This window comes from Chlorocebus sabaeus, chromosome 11 (assembly GCF_047675955.1).
Source record: "Chlorocebus sabaeus isolate Y175 chromosome 11, mChlSab1.0.hap1, whole genome shotgun sequence".
Classification (NCBI taxonomy): domain Eukaryota; kingdom Metazoa; phylum Chordata; class Mammalia; order Primates; family Cercopithecidae; genus Chlorocebus; species Chlorocebus sabaeus.
Window position 1 is genome coordinate 96,018,362 of NC_132914.1, and position 26,775 is coordinate 96,045,136.

General features: G+C 40.3%; 2 protein-coding genes across 6 annotated transcripts in view; one reads left to right on the top strand and one right to left on the bottom strand.

The window, feature by feature from the left end:
* Nucleotides 1-21,245, top strand: part of APAF1 (apoptotic peptidase activating factor 1) — an 86,186-nt gene extending 64,941 nt beyond the window's left edge. Inside the window, exons 22-27 of one of the 3 annotated variants that reach the window (XM_008004350.3) lie at nt 1,222-1,347; nt 9,077-9,196; nt 9,511-9,636; nt 11,292-11,417; nt 13,073-13,216; nt 18,236-21,245. In XM_008004350.3, coding sequence (XP_008002541.2) covers nt 1,222-1,347; nt 9,077-9,196; nt 9,511-9,636; nt 11,292-11,417; nt 13,073-13,216; nt 18,236-18,382 — 789 coding nt within the window. In that variant the 3' untranslated portion in view covers nt 18,383-21,245. The remainder of the gene's footprint in view (nt 1-1,221; nt 1,348-9,076; nt 9,197-9,510; nt 9,637-11,291; nt 11,418-13,072; nt 13,217-18,235) is intronic. The other 2 variants (XM_008004349.3, XM_073021025.1) reach the window with 2 other exon arrangements.
* A 33-nt stretch (nt 21,246-21,278) lies between these two features.
* ANKS1B (ankyrin repeat and sterile alpha motif domain containing 1B) overlaps nt 21,279-26,775 on the bottom strand; it is a 1,279,773-nt gene continuing 1,274,276 nt past the window's right edge. For 2 of the 3 annotated variants that reach the window (XM_008004353.3, XM_037987370.2), the window contains one exon: nt 21,339-21,448. In XM_008004353.3, coding sequence (XP_008002544.2) covers nt 21,374-21,448 — 75 coding nt within the window. In that variant the 3' untranslated portion in view covers nt 21,339-21,373. Of the gene's footprint in view, nt 21,449-26,775 lie in introns of all 3 variants that reach the window. The other variant, XM_037987423.2, reaches the window with a different exon arrangement.

Here is a 26,775-nt window from a genome sequence, read left to right on the forward strand (position 1 = left end):
TTTGTGTCCTCTTTTATTTTGTTGAGCAGTGGTTTGTAGTTCTCCTTGAAGAGGTCCTTCACATCCCTTGTAAGTTGGATTTCTAGGTGTTTTATTCTCTTTGAAGCAGTTGTGAATGGGAGTTCACTCATGATTTGGCTCTCTGTTTGTCTGTTGTTGGTGTATAAGAATGCTTGTGATTTTTTCTCATTGATTTTGTATCCTGAGACTTTGCTGAAGTTGCTTATCAGCTTAAGGAGATTTTGGGCTGAGTTGATGGGGTTTTCTCGTTGAATTATAACATCCTGGATGTTCGGTGGTGTTATTCTTGTTGTAAAGTTGTCTAAACTCTTATTTCCACAATTTTCATAAAATCAATGAGTGGCAGAGCTAGGATTCAAACCCAGATCTCTGAGGCTATCTGCTCAACTGTTATGCTATTCTGCCCTTGCCTTATAGGGTTTGTGAGATCATTCATCCTACTCATTTAGGAAGGTTCTCATTCACACAATTCCCCTTTGTTTTCAAGGGGCTTTTCTTCCAGACATGTGGGTTAGGTTTGAGTTTCTGGAATCTCCTGCTTTAGCATCATCTGTATTTTCCTTAGGCTTTCTTGAGTACATTTTAATTTGGTCCATGAAACATATTTCCTCTCTTTTTGTTTTTTTTTTTTTTTGGTATGAGTTCATTTGAAAGCCTTTTTTTTGACATAGTTATTATCTTTTGAATTTGTTACTACTTTTATTTGGAGTATTATTAGTCTTTGGCCCTCTTAAGTATTCTCATTGCACTGCCCACCAGCCTTCTCATATCCTCTTTTCCTTTACCTGTCTCCCTCATCATCTTTTATCTTCCCTTGTTTGTGTTGTTTTATGAAGAATTTGCCATCCAGGACTTACTTTCTTCTCTCGTATCCATCTTAAATGTCTTTTTTTTTTGGAGGGCGAGCCTCGACAGCCACTTGTTTGATGAAGTGGGGAGTTGAGTAATCAGAAGGACCACTGGTTCCTACTGCTGTCTGATGATTGCAGTGAGTGTTTTATTTTAGGGTGTAATATGTTGGCATGTATGCATACATGTGTGCATATATATGTGACATTCATTTGTTTTTAATTAGGGTGAAAGCACCAGATGGAAATTCTGTACCCTCTAGTCTAATTTTAGTTTAATATCTTTGGGGTGTAATGCCTATGTGTTGCTTAGTTTCTTCAGATTAATTTTCTGTGTTTTTCTGCTTTGAAGATTTTAGAACTTGTAAACAATAGAATCTTCCAGTCCAGGATTCGGCACAAGAAAACTGTATGGCACATCCAGTTCACAGCCGATGAGAAGACACTTATTTCAAGTTCCGATGATTCTGCAATTCAGGTGAGAGGGAGGTTGAACTCTTAACATATTAATGCTGATTCTAAAACAAACACTATGATTATGTCTAAAATCTGATGTGTATTTTAAGCACATTGCTTTGGGCATACATTCAGATTATGCACACGGGCTTAGATGATTGGTGTTGCATATTTTTCTGTGGGTGAGACAGACAGTTTGTCTTAGAACCCTCTGTTGGAAGGGTGTTTATTTTGAAAATGAAGGGTTTGTTTACATTTTCTTGCCTGCCTTGGTATTTTGGATTTGTATCAGTAAGTATACTTTTTGCCACATTTATGTAATTTCTCTTTATTTTTCTTTACAGTAGTAAAATCCAATGGAAATCATTTCATTCTTTCCTTTTAAGAACAAGATGTTTATTACAGGAATGAAATTCTGTGAAAAGAGAATAGTTTGACATAATAAAGAATTGTGGATATGGAGGCCTAAGCTTACTATATATTCTTTTAAAATTTACTTGATTATTAAAGTCCCAAAGCACATTGTTTTAAAATTCAAATAGTTTTACAAGATTTATTATGAAAAATAGACCCTTTCCCCCATTTCTCATTCTCCAGAGGCACCACTTTTAGCTTTTAGATGTTTCTTTTGATATTACCTTCATGCCTCTGTATGGCATGCTTATAGTGCTCTTCTTGATTTTACCATTTGAGAAGTTATCTTCCGAATTCCCTACAGGAAGATGTCGCTTTTTTCCTTCTCCCACCTGTCCTGCCTTCAGCTTATGTGCATGCACCCATTCACAGACACTCATTTATCAATCCATTTATCCCAATTATGAGGAAATTTTGTTTAGATCCTTCCTGTTATCATGATCACTGTGTACTAAGGGTACTGTGAATGCGTTTTTTGTCTTAATGCAGTGTAGGAAAATTTGACCTTTGGGTGTAGTTGGAGATTATTTTACACTAAAACTTTGAAGACATTGCTCCATTTTCTTCCAAGTTCGAAAGTTCATGTTGAAAAGTCTGAAGCCATTTTGCTGCCTAATCTTTCTCTCTGGAAGATTTTAGGGTATTCATTTTGTCCCCAGAATTTTGAAATTTCCTGATGATACACTGTGGTGTTAGTTTTTATTAATCGTTTTGGACATTCAGTCTTCCTTCTCAGTTTGGAAATCTATGTTTTTCAATTCATGGAAGTTGGATTATTTCTTTGATTCTTTCCTTTTTGTTCCAGTTTGCTTTTTCTTTTTGTAACAACCATTATTCAGATGTTAGATCTCCTGGACTGATAATCTAGTTTTCTTTTTCCACATTTCATCTTTTTATACTGTGCTTTATTTTCTTTTGTTTTCTATTTTTTTTTTTTTTTTTTTTTTTTGAGATGGAGTCTCACTCTGTTGCCCAGGCTGGAGTGCAGTGGCGTGATCTCGGCTCACTGCAACCTCTGCCTCCTGGGTTCAAGCAGTTCTCTTGCCTCAGCGTCCTGAGTTGCTGGGATTACAGGCGCATGCCACTATGCTAGGCTATTTTTTTTGTATTTTTTTAGTAGAGGTGAGATTTCACCATGCTGGCCAGGCTGGTCTTGAACTCCTGACCTCATGATCCTCCCACCTCGGCGTCCCAAAGTGCTGGGATTACAGGCGTGAGCCTCTGCACCTGGCCTACTGTGCTCTGTTTTCTGGGAGTTTTCCTCAGTTTTGCCTTCCAGCCATTTTATTGAGTTTTTCATTTCTACTATTATATTTCTAATGCATTAAATTCTTATTTTGTAGATAGAATGTTTTATCTCTCTGAGGAGATATACACACAGACAGGTAAATAAATATATATATAGAAATTACACACACATACATGCGCACACACACACACACATATATGTGTAATTTTTTTTTTGTTTGTTTTTTGAGATGGAGTTTCACTCTTCTTGCCCAGGCTGGAGTGCAATGGCACCACCTTGGCTCACCGCAACCCCCGCCTCCCAGGTTCAAGCAATTTTCCTGCCTCAGCCTCCTGAGTATCTGGGATTACAGGCATGCACCACCACACCCAGCTCATTTTTGTATATTTAGTAGAGATGGGGTTTCATCATGTTGGTAAGGCTGATCTTAAACTCTGGATCTCAGGTGATCCACCTACCTTGGCCTCCCAATGTGCTGGAATTACAGGCATGAGCCACTGTGCCTGGCTTATATATATACTTATATACTTTTTTTCCCTATAAATTTTTATTTTGCTGCATAGTTGCTGTTCCCTCCAAGTTGCTTTTTTCTGTTTGGTTGTTTTGACCTCCTATTTTGAAGGCCTCCTTAGCTCTCAGTGGTATTGGCTACCAGAGATGTGTACTAAACAACTGGCTGAAAGCTCTGTGTGTTGACTGAGATCTTCTCTAAAAGGTGATCTGAAAGGGGAACCTTTATTGTGAGTATCTTCAGGTCCTTTGTCTTGGTCTCCTCAGATTCCTAGAGAGGAATTTTCTGGTCTCTTGCCTGGCTGGCAGGTTCTTAGAGCTAAGTTGGGGAAGAGAACAGGAAGTATTAATAGATGTTGGATCTCAACATTTAGTATGTAAACCTTCCCTTGATCCCTCATTATCAGAATTGTAATTCTACCCTGAGTTGTGCTGGTGCCCTTAAATTCCGAGATTTTTCTTTCTAGTTTGCTGTCACTGTCTACTTTCTTCCCTTTTTTCTCATAGTAACTTTGGGATTCAGCTGCAATTCTTTTCTTTTTTCTTTTTTTTTGAGACAGTCTTGCTTTATTGCCCGGGCTGGAGTGCAGTGCCTGGGCTGGAGTGCAGTGGTGCAATCTCTGCTCACTGAAACCTCCACCTCCGAGGTTCAAGTGATTCTTCTGCCTCAGCCTCCTTAGTAGCTGGAATTACAGGCACCTGACACCACACACAGCTAATTTTTTGTATTTTTAGTAGAGACAGGGTTTCACCATGTTGGCCAGGCTGGTCTTGAACTCCTGATCTCAAGTGATCTGCTCACCTTGGCCTCCCAAAGTGCTAGGATTACAGGTGTGAGCCACCGTGCCTGGCCTTCTTTTTTTAATATGAAATCAAGTTTCCTAAACTCCTTGGAGGAGTGGGGAGGTCCAGCATTTCTAGCTTCACAGGTCTGCAGCTCCTTCTCTTGTTTTCATGAGGCATTAAAAATATGGCCTTACTGGGCGCAGTGGCTCACATCTTTAATCCCAACACTTTGGGAGTCTGAGGTGGAAGGATTGCTTGAGGCCAGGAGTTAGAGACCAGCCTGCACAACACAGCAAGCCCCCACCTCTACAAAATAAAATAAATTAGCCAGGTGTGGTAGTGCATGCCTGTAATCCCAGCTACTCAGGAGGCTGAGGTTGGAGGATCACTTGAGTCTAGGAGGTCCAGGCTGGAGTGAGCTATGATCATGCTACTGCACTCCAGCCTGGGCAGCAGAGCAAATCCCCATCTCAAATATATAATGGCCTTGTTCTTAGGAGATCTCTTTGCTCCATCTCCTTCCCTCACAGTTATTTGGACCTTCTCTTTCTTTTGTTGCCCTTATCCTTGTTATACTCCATTTGGATTCTATTCCCTGTGGTTTCTCCTCATTGTAGGGTTGTCCTGGTTAATTTTATCAGCTCACAAGGCTCACATTGCTCCAGTCCTTCCAGACTGTACCCAGCCCCCTCACACTCAGTGTCTGCTACTCTTCTCTAGTTGGTCCATTGCACTTTCTGGTGAACACCATGTGGCTATCAGGATTCTCTGCCTCCTAATTCCTAATACTTATATTCTTAGCCCCACCCTCATTTCCTCCTTTGGGTATACTTAGTACCTTCCATTTTTGAGCATTTTGGGAGTTCATAATGCCGATTTTGTTGCTTTAGACTTTTTCTTTTCTTTACTTTTTTTTTGAGACAGTCTTGCTCTGTTGCCAGGCTGAAGTGCAGTGGCATGATCTCGGCTCACTGTAGCCTCCACCTCCTGGGTTCAAGCGATTCCCCTGCCTCAGCCTCCTGAGTAGCTGGGACTACAGGCATATGCCACCATGCCCGGCTAATTTTTTTTTTTTTTTGTATTTTTTTAGTGGAGATGGGGTTTCACCATGTTGGCCAGGACGGTCTCGATCTCTTGACCTTGTGATCCTCCCGCCTCAGCCTCCCAAAGTGCTAGGATTACAGGCATGGCCACCGCGCCTGGCTGCTTTTGACTTTTTCTAATGCCTTTAGGATTCTGTTTTCTTGACTTTGCTGAGTCAGTTACCATTCTCCTGCTTTCCAGCCTCCCACATTTTGTTGCTGTTATCTCCTTTCTCATTCTTTTGACCTTGCCATTTTAGTAGGGCTTTAGAAGTGAAGGAGATAATGCATATGTTCAATGGAAGCTATTATATTCTTTTATTTGTATATATATATTGCTTATGGTGGCAATGTTTAATTATATTGTTAAAAACAGTTTTGGGAAAAAGATCTTTTAATGTTATGTCTGTGTGAGTCCTAGGAAGGAGTATGATTCGAATGAAATTTGGCTTCAGTGCAGAAACTTATTTGTTATAGGCTCCCATGACACTGGTGTTCTAGCTGTAAAACTCAGTGTAATAGTCACCTTTCTTCCTCTCCAGATGTCTTTGAAATGGGTAAAACTAAAAACTACATTTGATGAAGTTCTTTTGAGACATTGTATACTATGTAGTTTTCTATCAAAAGTTAAATTCATAAGGTTTTTATGACCAGCTTGATGATTTCAGGTATTCTCAGCTAGGGGGAAGAATAATTTCTAGAAATATTTTTAGAAAAGGAGTTAGATTATATTTAGAAATATGATATTATATTATAGAAGTAAGTAGTTGTGTTTCTTCCTCTTTTTCTGTTCTACTCAGAATACTTCTTACATTTACAGTGTTTTAAATGTAATAAAACTCTGTAGATATTTTCAAGAAATGACTGGTTGGGTTTTGTTTTTGTTTTTTAAAGTTTTTGTAAATGATTATATGGAGGTTTGTTTTAATCATCTTTGTATCCCCAATGCCTGGAATGCAGTAAGGGTTCTGTAAATCTTTGCTAAGCTGAAGTTATTGCCAAAATTTGAAGAATCAACTCACCTGATTATCGCTCTTAGGATTGTGAAAATTGAGGTCTACTTTGGTAGTTTTTGATCCTTTACCTTGACATAAATAAAGGCCAAGTATTACCCATGCTTACATGAGCCAGTATATAAGACTATGTTAGTTCTTGCTGGTATGAAACATTTCCGGCCGGGCGCGGTGGTTCACACCTGTAATCCCAGCACTTTGGGAGGCCGAGGCAGGTGGATCATGAGGTCAGGAGATTGAGACCATCCTGGCTAACACGGTGAAACCCTGTCTCTACTAAAAAATACAAAAAAATTAGCCAGGTGTGGTGGTGGGCACCTGTAGTCCAGCTACTCAGGAGGCTGAGGCAGGAAAATGGCGTGAACCCGGGAGGCGGAGCTTGCAGTGAGCTGAGATCCCACCACTGCGCTCCAGCCTGAGAGACAGAGCAAAACTCTGTCTCAAAAAGAAAAGAAAAGAAAAGAAAAGTTTCCTTAGCATTTCTACAATTTAAATTTTTATTCATATAGCTGAAAAAATTCTACAAGTATATATACACTGCAAACATAGTCAATGATAGAGACATCCCCAGACTCAACTTTTACATTTGACTAATGGTGGTGGAAGTTTAGTGATATTAAGGTTATTCAATTAGCACAGTATGTTCAGTCCAACAACAACAACAACAAAAAATCACTCATCATCATTGCTTAGTCAGAAACCTTCTGTAACAAAAGCTGCAAAGGCTATTCCTAATCTGCCCTCAGTGGTTGTCAGATTCTTCATTATATCTGCTTAGGAAGGCTGTCTGAGTTCTTGATGCACAGGGCAGAAGTAAGATACTAAGTTAGAAATGAACACTGAATCAGGCAAAGCTAGAACAGGCAGTGTCTGTAAACTAGGAGGAGCTGTTCAGCATAGCCATTGATCCTCCAGTTCGGTAAAGCCCAGAAATGGGGAGGAGAGAGCCAGGAGGTTCCTAGTAGAAATGGACTAAGGTCTTTTATGCTTAGTCACATGGGGTGCCCTTCCTCTCTGGTCTGATTTGGGAAGCCAGAAAAGCCTCCATTTCTCCCCCTTCCCCCAGCATATCTCATTGGGTTCTTAAAATTTGAAAATTACTAATTCATTCTCTTTAGAATTACTCTCACTTCCAGTTTGTCTTCTAAAGTTCTCTTGCTTGCGCGTAAGACCCTATGCTCCTGATATCCTGCTTCTGTGAATGAGTATTCTGAGGCAGAAGATGAGATCTGAAAGCCAGGGCTTGGTGGGGAGGGCGACTGCGAAATGTGGTGGAAAAAGAAGTAAAAAAAGGGGAAGAAGAGATGTCATTTCTTTTAAGATTTTGCCTAGGTCTGATTAAAGATATTTCTGCTGTTTAACATTGGCCAGTAAAAAGCTAGACTCAGAATGTTACTCATATGCATACCTGTAGTGGTGGCTGCTTTTTCTTTATCTTTTTATTCTTTTGGAGCTGGCCTGTTTGCCCATACCTCAGAATTTTGGCTTCATCAGGCCCACGGGGCTGTTTCTTTGGATACCTTCCCAACCTTTTTTCTCTTCTGTTTCTTCTGCGTCTCGTATGCTCTAGTTGGATGGAACCATGAGCAGGCCCCTTTTGACGTTTCCCTGCTCCTATACTTTAACTCCAACATTTATTCCCTTTGAAGAACCCTTCTCAGTTTGTGAATCACACTTTCAACCCATTCCTCAAGCCTACTTTGAATGTGTTATCTCCACCAAATTTTCTCTAAGCAATTACTTTTTTTAACTTTCACAGAACTTTTATCTCTATCATTGTATCTTATATTGTAGGATTTTTTTGGGTTTCTTGTTGTATTTCTTATTTTCTTTGCTAAACTCTTAAGTTTCTTTATGCTAGATCCTTGTTTGATTCATATTTGCTTTGCATATAGGTACTAAATAAACATTTGTTAAATAAGTTAATTTGAAGTCAAGTATTAATAAAGCTCTAAATACAGTTGCTTTGATTTAGTAATTAAGAGATGCCCTTTACATGGACATAGCATAAAAATAAACTTCTGTTCTGTGTACCTCTGTGTCTCAGATGCATTTGTATGCGTATTTTGTGCTAGTTACTCATGTTATTTCAATCCCCCCACACCTTTCCTTATGTCTGAGGAGCTCCTCCTGAAGCTGCACGTGAAAAACAATGCCTTCTCACTTCTGTCATTTTGAGGATTGTGTTGAGGGATAGCTGAGATATTTGAACCTTGGAAACTCTGTGTTCTGGTTTGAAGCTGCTTTGATCAACTGACCTTCCTAGGCCAGCTTCAGTGGAGCCAGGATCTGTAGACTTCCCCAGCTTGTAGGTTCAGAAATCTGTGACTATGTAATTAGGATAATTTTCTCAGGAAAATTTAATCAGATGGTGAGCTCACTGGCATATTGTGTGTTCTTTTTTTCTTTTTTTTTCTATCTTCTGGTATAATTAACTGTTCTCCAAGCAACTGAAGAAAACAAATTTTATTTAGGAGGAGAAATATTTTATTTTGCCTCTAGTCAGTTTACTTAACCCCAGCTTCTCTCTCTGTCTGTAAAATGTGGACACCATAGTCTTCTCTGTTATTCTTCTCTGTTTTACTGAAATGCCGTGTGAGTAAAAAACTTTAGACAAGAGAATGTACACTCTGTCCACCCCTCCAATGAGATAGGATCGGGGGAGGATTATAACAGACATATTTCTTTCATATTCAGGTATGGAACTGGCAGTTGGAGGAATATATCTTTCTACAAGGCCATCAGGAAACAGTGAAAGACTTTAGACTCTTGAAAAATTCAAGACTGCTTTCTTGGTCATTTGATGGAACAGTGAAGGTAATTTGAAGTATAAATTTGTTTTTGAAAATGTATTCTCATATTGCAGTGATTATATGGAGACAGCCAAAAGCCACTGAAGGCTAATTACTTACAATAAAAATTTTTTATTTTTCTCATGCTCGTTTTCTATTCATTGCAGTCACCTATATCTGCTGTGTTTTAATGAGCATTTATACTGTTAGTCACATTTAAAGTAAAGGGGTCAGAACAGCCAGTGTACTAAAACTCGTTTTATAGATCTGTCTTGTAGCTGATTATGCTTTTTAATATAAAATGTTCTTAAAAGTGTCAACCTCCAATTTTTTTTTAAGGTATGGAATATTATTACTGGAAAAACAGAAAAAGACTTTGTCTGTCACCAGGGTACAGTACTTTCTTGTGACATTTCTCATGATGCTACCAAGTTTTCGTCTACCTCTGCTGACAAGACTGCAAAGGTAGGTCAATCAGTTGAAACCATGCATAAAACTTTGGTAGTGATTATGTATAATGAGTCCAAATAATATATACAACAGGACATAACAGTTGCTGTCTACATGTCTGTCCCATATTTTGTGATCTTTTGGACGATGCCCATTGGCATTTAGTTGGTATCAGATGAATGAAATGAAATACATTGAGGACTTCCATAAGTAATCATTGGATTACTTTTTGTCTATAATCAAATGCAACCTCTACTGCATACTGTAGGCAATGAAACTCATTGAAAGGGATTTACATTTAATTATACACTGACAATACAATTTTAATATAATTAATGTAATATAATTGACGTGTGTCTAAAATCACATTCTGGTGAATGATGCTGCTTGGTTGGGGACCTCAAGTACTCCCTTCTCTCCTTTTTTCTCCTTCTACCAGTCTTTCCAAACTATAAACCTTGGAATCGTCAGGGACTCCATCCTGTCTTTTGTGCTCTGTTGATGACTCTGTAGTGCACCTTAGAGTTATCTTCTCCTCCTTGTCACCACCCTGAAGAGCATGCTTTCCTCCTCCACCACTGGTGGACTGTCCTGGCATCCTGCCTCTGGTGTGCACCTCTTCCACGTTATCTTCCATACCACTGCCTGTATCTCTTGTTGAAACACCTGTTACCTAACGGTTTTTAGGCCAACTACTTAGCTCATCACCGTCTTTTTCTGCTATATTGTTTCCTCTGTGCCAGCCAACTTTCCAACTTCATCTTTTTGTGCATGCTGCTAACTTTGGTTTGATAAACCTTCTACTGTTTTACCTTGAAGGATTATGACTCATCCTTCTAGACCTAGATTTGATGGGAGCTCTTTTGAAGCATTTCCTGACCCTTAAGCAAAGTTAGCTGTTCTACCTCCAGTGTTTCTAGTACATTTTATTCATTTGTTAGAACATTTACTTCATACAACTGTTCACTAACTGTTCGTGAGCCTGTCTTCATGACTAAACTATAAACTTTTCAAGGATAGTGACTGTAGCTAGTTTATCTTATTGTACCACTAGTTCTAGCTCACAGTGCTTGGAACTTGGTAGTTTTCAGTATGTGGTTGCTAACTAATGTTGACAAAACCAAGAGACAATATGGAAAGGAAAAAAAAAACAGCATTTGGCTGCCAAGAAGTAGGTTAGTATAGTGACTAACCTTTAAAGATTACTTGTCACATCCTAGTAATTTCACTCTCTATAATCTCATTTAATCTTCACATCATAGGTACGACTGTCCTTATTTTACAGATGCAGAGTATGAAGCTATAGAAGCTTATATGACTTGTCCTAGTCACAAGAATCTAGTGAACAGTGGAGTTAGGACTCACATTCAGGTCTGCTTCACTCCACAGACTGCTCTTAGTTGATTCGGTGTTCTTCCATGTAGGTCTAAACTAAGGAAGGAGTGACATTGATCCTTGAGCTGAATTTAACTTGAGTAATTAAAGGGAATCTCAGAAAAATTAACAAGATTGCATGCTGGAACTTGGGCATCTCATGAAAGTTTATGAATTGCCAAATATTAGAATGTCCATGTGATTGAATTTATGGCTGAATAGCACTCAAGGCAGGGTTTGCAGATGCTTATTTTGAGTGTATGTACCATTGCTAAACAATCCTAATTGCCTTCCAGATCTGGAGTTTTGATCTCCTTTTGCCACTTCATGAATTGAGGGGCCACAACAGCTGTGTACGCTGCTCTGCCTTCTCTGTGGACAGTACCCTGCTGGCAACGGGAGATGACAATGGAGAAATCAGGGTAGGGTGTTTGCTGACATGAGAGCACTGCTCCTCTTGTAGCTTGGGCTAGCACTCTTCACAGTGGGGACCTTTGTTCATGGGCCAGGGAAGCATAGTCCTGAAGTTCTGGTTGGATGAGGCATTCTTTTTATTTCTTGTGCACATTGTATTCACAGCTGCACTCCACTGCAGAAACGGATTCATTTTAGAGTTAGAGTGAAGCATTCCCTGTATATGTGAGGAGGCAAGTGCTGTAGTCATTTGTAGTTCATTCTCTGCCATTAGCTTGAGAATGATTCATCTTAATTCTTGGACTTGAACCAAAGGTTGTTTTTGGTAGCAGAATTTGAGGAAAATAATTTTGTAAATTATGGTCTGGATTATAAATGAATTGCAAATCCTGCTGTTTTCTGGAAAGAAAAGATCTCTTTAGCACTATACCCATTTGATAGCCATTTACAGTGTGGTTTGTTGCAGTCCTCTGTGGACTGTCTGCCTGTTAAATCGTGCAGAGGTTCACATTTCTGTCATTGGGGGGCAGTGAAGGGCTCCTTATTGAGTCAGAGGCTGCATGATAGGCCAGTTTTTATTGCTCTGCAGTGCTTAAGATATACATACAAACTATGCCAGTTTTATTTAGAAAACAGTCTTTTTTTTAGATATATAATTTTGACTTTTAGAAAACAATCTTTTTACGAGGCATAGAATGTTGTTCTCTCTGTGTCTGTGGAAATATAGTACCATATGGAAAGTATTGTATGCTGAAAGCTTAGAAATTATGGAAAAGGAGTCAATTGACTTAGTTGTGTCAGAAGAATTGGGGAGCTGATTGAAAAAGTTTGGGCATTGGGATGACTACTTTGGTAACCAGTATATATGAGGAAGGTGGGGTTCCCCCCCTTTCATTACAAAGGAGGATTTAAAACTCCAGGAATAGGTATATAGTGTAGAAGACTAGAAGAGTATACAGTTTGCAGGAATGGAGGTGTTATCAGATGGGCTTTCTAGGGAAATTAAGATTCTTCTGCTTGAGGACTAAGTAACCAGCCTTCTCTCTACCAGTCACATAAATGTGTGTCAGCTGAAGTGGCAGGGCTGCTTTGGAAATGTTCATTTTGCTCTGAGTTCGCATCTTTGGATGAATGTGCTCCTTTACCAGTTATGAGGCAGTGTTTCATTTTTCAACCACTGCAGGAAAAAATTGTCTGTCTTAAAATTGTGTTATTTTAAAAATTTTTGTTGGTACATTAAAAAATTTTTTTTCTCCCTGATTATTCAGAGAATAGGAAAGTTACTGATTTTTTTATGTATGTGTACTATCTTACTGAACTCTTTCTAATGAGTTTTTCCATTTGGTTCTCTTGGATTTCCTAGGGAGAGATTTGCAAATGATGATTTTATTTTCTCTTACCATTTATGCCTCTGTTTCTTTTTCTTATTCTGATGTACCTTTATTTGAAAAAGTGGAGCACTGCTTATATATTAAATGTCACTGGAAATAAATGGCAACATTAGCATCTGTGATAGAATCCTAAAAAAGGATAGAATCCTTTTACTTTTGTAAAAGTCTAGTAAAATAATTTTAGAATACATATATATGGACATGTATATGTTTTAAAACTAGAGAAGCTTCTGGATAACTCTGTTAATGAATTGTGTATCATGTTTACGTAGATATGGAATGTCTCAAACGGTGAGCTTCTTCACTTATGTGCTCCGCTTTCAGAAGAAGGAGCTGCTACCCATGGAGGCTGGGTGACTGACCTTTGCTTTTCTCCAGATGGCAAAATGCTTATCTCTGCTGGAGGATATATTAAGGTAAGAGTTTCCCAAGAACTGTGAAAGAAAATAATAGCCTATATCATACTTTCCAAGCTATTTTCACTTCCTGTTTGTCAGTTGGGCCTTTTACAACCCAGCAGAGTAAAAAGGCTGCTACTCTGGAGGCTGAGGTGGGAGGATAACTCGAGTCTGTGAGGTCAGGGCTGCTTTGAGCCATGATTACCCCACCGCACTTCACCCTGGGTGACAGAGCGAGACCCTGTCTCAAAAAAAAAAAAAAAAAAATCTGGCAGTAAAATGAGTTTGGTAACTAAAAAAAGAACAGAAAAAAATATTGAGAACAAAAAAGAACCAGAAAAAACTTTAAAAAATCATTAAAAGCCAGGCGCGGTGGCTCACGCCTGTAATCCCAGCACTTTGGGAGGCCGAGGCAGGCAGATCACCTGAGGTCAGGAGTTCGAGACCAGCCTGGCCAACATGGCGAAACCCCATCTCTACTAAAAATACAAAAATTAGCCAGGTGTGGTGGCGCACGCCTGCAGTCCTAGCTACTTGGGAGGCTGAGGCAGGAGAATCACTTGAACCTGGGAAGCAGAGGTTACAGTGAGCCGAGATCATGCCATTGCACTCCAGCCTAGGCAACAAGAGCAAAACTCTGTCTCAATAATTAATTAATTAATTAATTAAAACGGAAAAAAGAAAAAAAAAGGTAGTTACCGTTATCTCCATTTTGTAGTGATGAAACAGATCCACAGGACTACTTTCTTCAGATCTTGGGGAAGCTTCGGTGACAGTATCAGGGATGCCCTCAGTCCAGAGCTGTCATACTGCCCCATACTAAACTTGGGGCATTAGAATGACTAGCAAGTTGGGTGTTTAACTTAGTTCTGTTTTCCATGTCATTCACAATTAACTATGTTGGTTGAAAATCTTTAAAAAAACATATTTTTGAAATTTCTTCAGTAATAATGGCAGCAGTATATTGCTTTATAGTTTACAAAACACTTCACTTCCCTCATCTTACTAGCCAGCTTTGTGAGGCTTAAATTTCATTCTTAGTTTGCATGTGAGGAAAATGATTTTCTATGGAGGTTATAACTTTCTTAAAGTTACATGATTAGTGCCGGGTGTGGTGATTCACACCTGTAATCTCAGCACTTTGGGAGGCCAAGGCAGGCAGATCACTTGAGGTCAGAAGTTGAAGACCAGCCTGGCCAAAATGGCAAAACTCTGTCTCTGCTAAAAATAGAGAAATTAGCTGGGTTTTGTGGCGGGCATCTGTAGTCCCAGCTACTTGGGAGGCTGAGACATGAGACTCACTTGAACCCCGGGGGAGTAGAGGTTGCAGTAAGCTAAGATCGCACCACTGTAGTCCAGCCTGGGCAACAGAGCGAGACTGTCTCAAAAACAAACAAACAAAAATAAAGTTACATAATTAGTAAATAGAAAAGCCAGGACTCAAACCCAGGTCTCTGCCTCTGTTTTCTCTAGCAAATTGGCTTTTTAAAACTTACTAGTGATTGAGGCCACAATTTGAATGTGTTGTGGTGCTTCAAGGTCATATTTTTGGTGTTTTTTTGATGCATCTTTTATGTATCCACTCAAAAAGACTGTGTTGAATGTCCAGTGTGTGCTAAGCTACTGCTGTGTGACACAATGTTTATGGCTTGGTTCCTGCCTTTCAGCAGCTTACAGTCTATGGGGGAAGCAGGTGGTAAACCAATAAAGTCCCTAAAGTTTAGAAGGGATCTGGGACATGTTTTCATGAGCAGGTGGAAGCACAGAGGAGAGGAGTGAACAGACCAACCTCAGAGAGTTAGCAGAGGCTTCACCTAGAGGGGAATGAATGCTTGAAGTGAATCTTTTGAATAGTGGCTTACTTATAAAAGTGGTGGAAGATGATACTCTATATCAGCGGTCCCCAACCTTTTTGGCACTAGGGACTGGTTTCCTTGGAAGACAGTTTTTCCACAGATGGGGTGGTGGTGGGAAGCCGGGGGCGGGCAGTGGTTTCAGGATTAAACTGTTCCACCTCAGATCATCAGCATTAGATTCTCGTAAGGAGTGTGCAAGCTAGATCCCTCGCATGTGCAGTTCACAGTAGGGCTCCTGCTCCTATGAGAAACTAATGCCACCGCTGACCTGTCAGGAGGCGAAGCTCAGGTGGTAATGCCCTGCGGATGGGTTCCTAGAAGGCCACAGACCAGTACCGGTCCATGGCCAGGGGACTGGGGACTCCTCTATATTGGGCTGATCACTTGGACATTCTGGAAGCTTTTTCATTTAAAATTGATTCCTAATAAGATGTTATGATACTGTTATTTCTTGCTGAAAACATTTAAGTGTAGGAGATGATTCTCATTAATTGTCTAAGGCAGGATAACTGTTTGGAAATATTTGAATGACTGGTGTTTTGGTTACATGAGACCCACACAGCTACAATTTTACCACCATAAGAATCTAGCTTATAAAAAAGATAAATTAGAGGACAGTTTTTAGCTTTATGAAAGGTTGTACTAAGGGGTACAAAAATACAGATAAACAAAAGGAGTAATTTCTAGTATTTGATAGTACAGTAGGGAAATTATAGTTAACAATGTATATTTCAAAATAGCAAGAAGAATTATAATGTTCCCAACACAAAGAAAAGATAAATGTTTAAGGTGATGGATATCCCAATTATCCTAATTTGATCATTACACATTGTATCACATGTACCCCTAAAATATGTACAGCTATTATATATCAATAAAATTTTTTTAAAAAAGAAAGGATGTGTATTATCCCTTAACAAGGTTTCATTGAAAACACAATTCTGTTTACAAAATGTTGCATTAACCTACATCTTTATTCAGTTATTAGGAGATCCTGAGAAATGACCACCAATTGTTCTTCTTCAGTGTAAAGATAAACTGGAACTCAGTCTGCTCTGGGGATAATGCTTAGAAGAGAGTCATTGCTGTCTGTGTTGGAAGCCTGGGAGTCTTTGGCTATATTAGCTGCTGAAAAATTTAACTGCTCAGCTTTGACACCAAGTTTCTAGAGACCACATCATTTGATTCTCTGACTTCCACAGAATGCCATTACATAATTGAGAGTCTGGCTTATAAGATGTTAAAAAGATCAGTAATCATATTTTCAGAATTCTTGGGGAACCTTGAAATAAAGCAGCAGAATAGGTTTACATACTATAGATGTTATGTCTTAAGGGTGAAAGAACTTCTAGCCTATATATTTAGTTTGTATATTTAAATGACAATCAGGCTGCCTTTGCTTTCTGGTTTGATTACTAGCTTATTCAACTGATTATGATATAACCCAGCCTGCATCTACCCAGCATGATAATGAGACTATCCAAAAGCACAGAGCAAATTAAAAGTAAAAAGGAACAGCTGCTGTAGTGTCCAAGAAAATAGGCCTTTTGAGCCTGTTTACTTTAGAATCCAAGCTGTATAAATTGAATGCCAGTAAGATAAAGAAGATATCCAGAAGCTAAAAAGTTCTTAACTTCCAAATTATTCCTAAGTGAAAAAATAATTTAGTTGTTTGCCTGCATTATGCCACAGAGTACATACTGAATGACAAGAAATTCACAATAATTCGTGCACATGAAGGGAAAGCTGATCTGAAGTATGGAATGCATAGTGATAAATGATGGTGTGCCATGACTTGTTGGCAGCAGAGTGTAATGGTTGGGAGAGTGGGCTTTGGCCTTGAGATAGGCTGCCTGAGTTCAAAGCCTGGCTCTGCCACTCATTAGCTTTGTGACTTTGCACAAGATTGTTTAACTTCTGTGCCTTGATTTTCTTATCTGTAAAATTGATGTAATGATAATGCCTAACTCATTTCAGAGATTTCCCATATACCTCTTTCCCCCACAAATACATAGCCTCTCCCATTATGAACATCCCCCCTCCAGATATGTGCATTTGTTAGAATTGATGGATCCACATTGACACATCATTACCACCCAAAGTCCACAGTCAGGATTTGCTCTTGGTGGTGTACATTTTTTGGGTAGTTGAACTAAGTGATCACTGAGGGCCTTAGTGACTGAAAACAAATGAATCTCAGGTTGGTGGAATGTGCTTGATTACATTGTTATTTTATAAAGCAAACTTGTGAGTTCTGGAAAATCCCAAGTTAGTGCATGCTGCTTCAGTGAGGTTTACCAAAGTCCATTGGGTATACTTTTAGCAGTTACTAATAGTGAACATGCATACGTGACCCACTCACATGGGAAAGACAGAATGCTAGGTACTGCCATAGGCACAAAGGTGGGTGAGACTATTGTTGTGTTCATAATACTCAGGATCATGGTGAGCTTGAGGCCTTTTCAGAAGAAGTTTACGTGTATTGTCTCTTGCCCCCATTTTAGCTGTGACATTGATGGATAAACTTTATGATTCTAATTTTTAAATGAATATAAATATTATTAGCAAATTCAATGATTGGGAAGGAAAGGAAGGACTTGGCTAGAGCCCTTGCTATGTTTGAGATGTTCAGTGTTTGCTTAGTAAATAAATAATGTAGATTATTTTATAAAGAAACTTGGTCAAGGGCTTTTGCATCACACCTGGGGAAAGGGAAGATTCAGTGGAGAGAACATTGTTTCCTGTAGCTCATATTATGAATAGTTTGGGTCTCTGTCAGCATACCAGTCTGTACCTGCAAAGGGGCATTTGAGTGAAGAGAGGGGCAATCTTCTGCCCATTCTCCCAAGAAGGACATGCAGACAAGAGAGTTGAGTCTGGCCACTGCCGTAATGGACTCTGTAGCTTCCTGTCTGCAGCTCTCAAGCAGGCTGTGTGTTTCTCCAGCACGACTCACAGTTGGAGTTAGGTGTAGGTGGAGCAGTGAGGCCATCACTAGTGTTCATCAGGAAAAGGCTGACATGGTTGAACAGTATATTCAGCATTAAATCCAAGACATTTTCCTCCTGTTTGCTTTGAGTTTGGTTGCGGGGAGGACATAGGGCAGAGGATCTGCTGGCGCTATGAATTGTCACACAGTGTAATTATCAATCTAATGAGAATTTTATTTTTCTCTGAACAGTGGTGGAACGTTGTCACTGGGGAATCCTCACAGACCTTCTACACAAATGGAACCAATCTTAAGAAAATACATGTGTCCCCTGACTTCAAAACATATGTGACTGTGGATAATCTTGGTATTTTATATATTTTACAGACTTTAGAATAAAATAGTTAAGCATTAATGTAGTTGAACTTTTAAAAATTTTGAATTGGAAAAAAATTCTAATGAAACTCTGATATCAACTTTTTATAAAGCTCTGAATTGTTTTGCAGTATTGCATTCATTACAAAAGTGTTTGTGGTTGGATGAATAATATTAATGTAGCTTTTTCCCAAATGAACATACCTTTAATCTTGTTTTTCATGATCATCATTAACAGTTTGTCCTTAAGATGCAAATGAAAATGTGAATACATACCTTGTTGTACTGTTGGTAATTCTGTCTTGATGCATTCAAAATGGTTGCCATAATTAATGAGAAGAATTTGGAGGAAATTTGTATTTTAATACTGTCTGTATTTATTACTGTTATGCAGGCTGTGCCTCAGGGTAGCAGTGGTCTGCTTTTTGAACCACACTTACCCCAAGGGGGTATTGTTCTCCCAAATACAATCTTAAGAGTTTTTTTGCACTCTTTAAATTTGCTGTAAAAATATTGTGTCTGTGTGCACAGTCTGCAGCATTTTCTTTAATAGACTCAATAACTGAGTCTTGGATTTAGCAGGCCCCATTTTTTTTTTTTTTTTGGGAGACTGGGTCTCACTCTGTTGCCAGGCTGGAGTGAGGTGGCATGATCTCAGCTCACTGCAACCGCTACCTCCTGGGTTCAAGCGATTCTCCTGTCTCAGCCTCCCGAGTAGCTGGTACTACAGGTGTGTGCCACCACGCCTGGCTAATTTTTGTATTTTTAGTAGAGACGGGATTTCACCATGTTGGCCAGGATGGTCTTGATCTCTTGACCTCATCATCTGCCTGCCTTGGCCTCCCAAAGTGCTGAGATTACAGGCGTGAGCCACCGTGCCTGGCCAGGCTCCTTCTCTTTTAATGGAGACAGGGTCTTGTGCTATCACCCAGGCTGGAGTGCAGTGGCATAATCATACCTCATTGCAGCCTCAAACTCTTGGATTCAGACAGTCCTCCTGCCTCGGCCTCCCAAGTAGCTGAGACTACAGGCACGAGCCACCACACCCAGTTAATTTTAAAATTTTCTTGTAGAGACAGTGTCTCCCTATTTTGCCTAGGCTGGTCTTGAACTCTTGGCCTCAAGTAATCCTCCTGCCTCAGCCTCCCAAATTGTTGGGATTATAGATGTGAGCCACTGGTCTGGCCTTCAGCAGTTCTTTTTGTGAAGTAAAACTTGTATGTTGGAAAGAGTAGATTTTATTGGTCTACCCTTTTCTCACTGTAGCTGCTGGCAGCCCTGTGCCATATCTGGACTCTAGTTGTCAGTATTTGAGTTGGACACTATTCCTGCTCCCTCTGGTTTCTTACATGTCAAACTTCTTACTTGAATGAACCTGATCTTTCCTAATCCTCACTTTTTTCTTTTTTAAAAAGCAGTTTCTCCACTGCTAAATGTTAGTATTGAGTTGGGGCCAATTTTAATCATAAGTCTTAATAAGATTTTTCTAAGATATGTGAAATAGTAAAACAATTTTCATCTAATTCCATTTACTTTTAAATGATGACATTGTGAATGCCATTCTTTTAGTGAATTTCAGGAGAATTCTCTGGTTTTCTGCGTAGTTCCAGAAGAGTCACTGTAACTCTAGAAGATTAACCTTCCAAACAACCTATTTTCCTTTCCCTTTTCTCTCTTCTTCCTTTCCTTCCTTCTTTCCTTTCTCTTATTTCCAGGGTTAATCAGGAAAAATTGCTTTTGACAGGGGAAAAAACTCAGTAACTTGCTATTTTTGACCTCCTGATCAGAAACTTTAGTTGAAGCTTAAATCTAAAGAAACATTTTCTCTGAAATATATTATTAAGGGCAATGGAGATAAATTAATAGTCGACGTGGTTCCCAGAAAAAATAATCAAAATTCAAAGATTTTTTTTTGTTTCTGTAACTGGAACTAAATCAAATGATTACTAGTGTCAATAGCAGATAACTTGTTTTTATTTTTGGTGCATATTAGTATAACTGTGGGGTAGGTCGGGGAGAGGGTAAGGGAATAGATCACTCAGATGTATTTTAGATAAGCTATTTAGCCTTTGATGGAACCATAAATACAGTGAATGCAACCTTTTGCATTGTTAAGGAGGCTTTTGTTTTTAAGTGGTGGATCGAGGAGCTAGTTTACAGGCTTACTGTGATTTAAGCAAATGTGAAAAGTGAAACCTTAATTTTATCAAAAGGAGTTTCTGTAAATAGTATGTCTCCTTAGAATACCCAAATCATAATTTTATTTGTACACACTGTTTAGGGGCTCATCTCACATGTAGCTCAGAGCATAAAGTATTACCTTTTGGAATTAAAAGTCACTGACTGTTAAAGTATAACAACACACATCAATTTTTTAAAAAGCCTTGAATGGCCTTTGTCTTAAAAAGAAATGAAGAGCCGGGTGCGGTAGCACGTGCCTGTAATCCCAGCTCCTTGGGAGGCTAAGACAGGAGGATTCCTTGAGCCCTGGAGTTGGAGTCCAGCCTGGGTGACATAGCAAGACCCTGTCTTAAAAGAAAAATGGGAAGAAAGACAAAGTAACATGAAGAAAGAAGAGACACCTAATATGATGGAGCTGCAAATTTCATGGCAGTTCATGCAGTTAGTCAAGAGGAGGATTTTGTTTTGTAGTTTGCAGATGAGCATTTTTAAAGCATTTTCCCTTGCTGTATTTGTTTTGTATTAGGAATTACATTGGACTTTGTATATATAAAATTTTTTTTACATTATATGTCTCTTGTATGTTTTGAAACTCTCTTGTATTTATGATATAGCTTATATGATTTTTTTTTGCCTTGGCATACATTTTAAAATATGAATTTAAAAAATTTTTGTAAAAATAAAATTCACAAAATTGTTTTGAAAACATTTTTGGACTGTTTCATTCTTTGCTTGTCATTTATCTGTTGATTAGACCACTAAAGTCAAAGATTCAAGCTGAATCCATCAACCTTTCTATCTAGGCTTTATCAGCTATATGTAAATTCAATTCTATCAAAATTTTCTGAGTGCCTCCTCATTGTGTCTCTCTGATGGTTCCTGCCCGGTGTGGCTGGCATGAAGAAGATCCTGTAAAAAAGAGAATTCATTTATTTATTGACTTAGTTTGTTCATGCATTGGTTTAATAAATATTGAGATGTACCATGTGCCTGGCATTGTTGTAGGTATTGGGAATACAGGAGTGAGCAAAACAGAATTCTTGCTCTACAGCAGTTAAGGGCCAGGGAGAGACAGAAAAAGTAAATAAGTAAAATCTATAGTGAGTTCAGTGGTATGTACAAGCGGAGGGGAAGGGGTTACAGTTTTAGATGGACTGGCTCTTTCAGAAGCTGACACTTGTACAGACCTGAAAGATGTGAGGAAGTGAGCTATGCATCTGTCGGGAAACCATTCTGAAGGGTACAGCAGGTGCAGACTCCATGGGTTGGTGTATTCTGGGAGCAGCCAGGTGGCCCATGTGGCTGGAGAAGGGTGAGTGTGGGGAGTCTAACAGGAGAGGTGGGCAGAAAGGAATTGGGGTAGCACCAGAGGCAGCCTCTTAGGCCACAGTAAGGACTTCACTTTTGACTCGGAGCCAGTGTAGGAGGTTTGAGCAGTGGAGTGATATGATTTAAGCTTTAATGAATCATCCAGGCAGTGGGAATCAATTGAAAGGGGAACCGGTGAGAAGCTTTTGTAATTATCCGGACAAAATGAAGGTGGGCCAGACTAGGGTGGCAGCAGCAGAGCTTGTGACAAGTTGGATTCTGGACATATTTTGAAGATAAGAGTTAATAGGATTTGCTGATGGATTGGATAAAGGTTGTGAGAGAGACAAGAAAAGAATGATGCAAGGTTTTAGCCTGAGCAACTGGAAGAAGAGAGTTGCTGTCAGCTGAGATGAAGAAGACAATGAAAGCAGCTCTGCGGACACAGTAAGTTTGAGATGCCCGTTAGACATCCAGGTGGGGATGCTGAGTAGGCGGGATGCAAGGCTCTGGAGTTCATGGGAAAGCGCCACGCTGGAGGTAGAAATCTGAGAGTCATCAGTGAATTGATGATATTTAAAATCAGAGGACTAGATGAAATCAGCAGTGAAGTGGGTGTAGATAGAAGACAGGGGGCCCCGAGACTGAGTCCAGGGCAGTCTGGAGATCAGTGGGATGAGGGATAAGCCCAGGAGAGTGAAAAGGACCAGCAGAGAGACTAAGACTTGCAAATTAGTGTGGTAAGTACAGTGAATGCAGCAGGCATGGACCCCTTAACTTAATGTCTTCTTGGCTGCAGTCCTTGAGCAGGCTGCTTATACACCCACCTATCTGTCCTGTACGCCTTGAGCGTCTACGTGCCACACACTGTTTTAAGCAGCAGAGGAAGCAATAAATAAATACATTTTAGTTGTTGAGAGATCATGGGGACAACAGATGATAAGAAAACAGGACAGTATCAGCAGTTGTCTTATCTGAAAAATGAGGATCCGTTTCTCCCTCCGGATTGTTGTAGGATTTAATGAGATAAAGCTTGTGAAGCACTTATCTCATTGCCTGCACTAAGACAGTGCTCAGGGGACATTCTGCAATGCCATTTGAGCCCCCTCCTCTTTGCCTGGCAACAGCCCCAGCTGCCATCTCTGCCTCCAGTTGTGCCCCTCTGCATGATCTTTCCAGCGCACTCATCTGAGTCACATTAAACTTCTCTGTTTAAACTTTAATTGTGTTTACACTTCTGTTTAAACCCTGGACCTGCTCCGAGTTCTCTTCTGTAGCTTTGTGTATGTTGTTTTCTCTATGCTGTCCTCTCACCAATTTTCTTTTTCCCCCTAACTCCCTATGTTTCACAAATTCTTTGAGATGACCCTCAAGGGCTGAAGGGCTGCCCTGCCCTCTCCTAGCATTCTCTTTTCTCTGTCATGGCTTTTCTTGTTTTGGAATTGCTTGCTTATTGAGGTCCCCAGTAAATCATAAGCTCCTTGAAAGCCAGGACTGTACAGTCTAACATGAGCCTAGCATTGCAATAAGGGCCTCAGTGTTGGATGACTGGAATTCATCTCCGGAGTTCCATGGGATGAATCTGCCCACATGTTCATAACACAGTCTACGTTCTCCCCTTCCATGAGGATATCATGAGACTGTCAAATGCAGCTGTAGCATATCACCAGCATTTTATCTTGCCGTTTTAGTTTGGCCTTTTTCTGTGAAACATCATTAAGGGAAGAAAAACTTTACTTGGATAAAAGAGGTTTGCTACCAAATTATATAAAATGAATAAACATATCCCTGGAGTGTTTAAGTCAGCAAGTATGGCCATCTATTATTCCACAAACGTTTTATATTATAATTTACTCATTGACCTTTAGCGAAGGAGAAAATGATTTTCTAATAATTCTTAGTCTCTGAAGATTGTCACTGGAACACATTCCTTGCTCATAACCACTCCCCTTAGGACCATGGATATCCTATACAGTTACTAAAACGCCTGAATTAGAAAATCCACTGCTCTTGGGCTATGAGTTTAACTACAGAATTACTGTGTATGCTCACATGAGAGGGGCAGAAGAAGGGGGTCGGTCGCATTTGAGACGCAGCAGAGACCAGGCCTTTGAAGTCATCTGGCACCAACAAGGACTTGCTCCTGAGTCAAGTGATGTGAGAAAACCAGAACTTGGGAAATTCTCATTTCAATTAAGATTCAGGAAAACAAGTCGCTGGTGTTCACTGTAAATTCATTTATGAGGTCAGTCCCTCAGCACTGGCAATGTTCCTTATCACAGAGAAATGAATAGAAAAATCTGCCTCTGTAATTTCCATCACCCAGGGCTGGAATATGTAACTAGAGAGGGTGGTTGAGGCCGGAGTTTGGGCCTGAGTTTGCGTCTGGGGGTTCAGAGCAACTGATCAAACTGGAAAACACTGAGCACGTGAGTGGAGACTCCTGCTCAGTACTGAGGTGGCTGTTCTGAGGAGCGGGAGCACACGTGCACATTCAATCAAATGTTTATCACTGCCCAACTCTCATTTATCTTCACAGGAGTTGAGTGGATCTGCAGACTGCAGCTTCAGTTTTTAGAGGAAGAACTAAACCCCAGCAGCTAATTGGTGACAAAGCCAGGGCTAGAATCCAAATCTGCCATTCTTTATAGACAGGCCAAGACTCTTAGGCTTGTAAGTCGCCTGTCAGTTACAAATGGAAGTAGAATACTCCTAGGTTTAGCGGCAGATGACATCAGCCTAGGGGTCATAAGGCTTGGTTTCACTAGCTAGGGAAGGTCATCCATTAGCTTATGTGATGGTTTTGGAGACGTTCTTATATTCACCTTCAATTAGCAGTGGGCCCTTCACTAAGCCCTTCACCTTGGGCTTATTGCCCTACTCTCTGTCAATTAACCTCTGGAGACACACCAAGTCTTTTAGAAGGAAGGAAGGAAGGGAGCCACTATTTTTTAAGGGCCTTTTTTGTGCCAAGCCCACAGGCTGGGCACTTTCCATACATTATTTAACTGAATCATAACAGTGCTGCAAGGTGTTAGCTCTCTTTCATAGGTGTGGAAACAGATGCAGAGAGGTTAGGTTTCCAGGGCCCCACAGCAAAGTGGTGGAGCTGGGTTCTGGTCCACGGCCTTCTGTCTCCACTGGGTAACACTCCCTGTACCTTCTCATTGAAGCCCCTGGGCTGGAGGGTCCAAGAGCATCACTTCAGTTCTGCATTTCATTCATTACCCACTTGCATCAGGACAGATACATCGCTACTAAGCTCTCAGAGAAGACACCAGATGCTGTCTGCTCCCAAGGAGCTTCTACTTTTGGTAGTCGGATTAACTTGTATCTGTGCCTGTAGAGATTGCTCTTTGGAAAAAGCAGCAGGAACATTCTGATAGAAGGCAATGGACAGGAGAGGTGGGTTGGAATGAATTGGATTTGCCAGCACCTGGCCACTGCCCAACCTGCTCTCAATTCTCGGATGATTCAGGCATTGAGCAGGGACGGTAGCAGAGCTACTGTTGCCTTCCCTTTGGAGAAGCCTGTTTCTACTTTGAAACTCTTAAGGGATTCATTTCAGATTAGTGGCAGGCTTGGGTTAGTGGATCTGTGTGCTTTCTTCTGCCATCTTGATTTCATCTCCCCCCTTCTCCTTTTCCTTTCATTTGAAAAGATGCAGCCCCTTAGAGCCTCACTTTCCTGATTTGTCAAATAGGGAGCCTAATGTACAAGGCTTTTGTGGGGCTTAGAAAAATATGTCAAGAATCTGACATGGATCTCAATAAACAGCATAATTATCTTTTGTCCCAGTTACAAACCCCCATTCCTGTACTGCCCAAATCTCCATGATTTACAAATTAGAACCCTGCTGCTTCTGCTCCATGGCAGACACCTTGCTCCAGGCACCCTCCTCTACCACCTCCTTCTCCTTATGGCCATTGGCTTTTAGGAGACAAGACACTGCTTAGCAGGAAAGCTGTCCCTGCTTTCTTCTGAACTATCCCAAATTTGATTCTCTTTGGGCAATGCATACACCCATCAAGTGGTAAGGAGGACTGGGAACGAGGGGAGAAAAGACCCTGGGCTTGTTGCTGGGGCCAGTAGGTTGGGAGTGTGGTGGTATATGTGTGGCTTTGGCTGTCAAGTGGATCTAAGTTCAACCCTAACTACACTAACTTTTCAGCTGTGTGACTTCAGCAAATGGGTTCATCTCCTCAAGGATTCACTTCCTAGGGAGCCTTTAAATTTCCCCGGGTGATTCCAGTGTGCAGTGGAGGTCGAGAGCCAGTGCCCTCTACTCTCACCCCTGATGCCCAACCAAGTCATTGCCAGTCTCCTCCTTTAGCATCACCCATGGTGCTGCGATATCTGCTGATGCAGCATGCCTCTTTGTGCCTGCTCTGCCCATAACATTCTCGGGAGCCTGCTGGGCAGCACAGATGTTTGGTGTGCATATTAACACAGCTGTGGGGATCTTTCCTGCTCAGGTTTGGTGGCTAATTTATAGAGCAACTCTGTCAGGATTATCATCAATCCCTCTTACAGGCACTGCTTTCTCTGTTCAAATGTCTCACCTGTGTGTGCTTGTGTTTGCCTTTTAGCTATTACTGTGATGATTCCCACTGTAGTAGACACTGCCAGTGACCACCACAATATCCAATCTCCTCCTTTTCCTCACTAACAACCCCTGCATTGTTGGGGGCTGCAGTGTGCTCAGCTAAAACTAACGATTGCAGTCACATTTTCCATCCTCCTCTGTAGGGGTAGCCAATGAGCTGTACGCAGAAGTTGTGGGGTGGAGCTTCCAGGAAAGCTCTTAAAAGTTTGCCTTATTCAGCTAGACGATGCTTCCATCCTATGGTCCTTACCATCTTTTCTAATGCCTGGAATATGTGTGTGCTGGAGGATGCTCCAGCAGCCATTTTGTGACAATGAGGCAT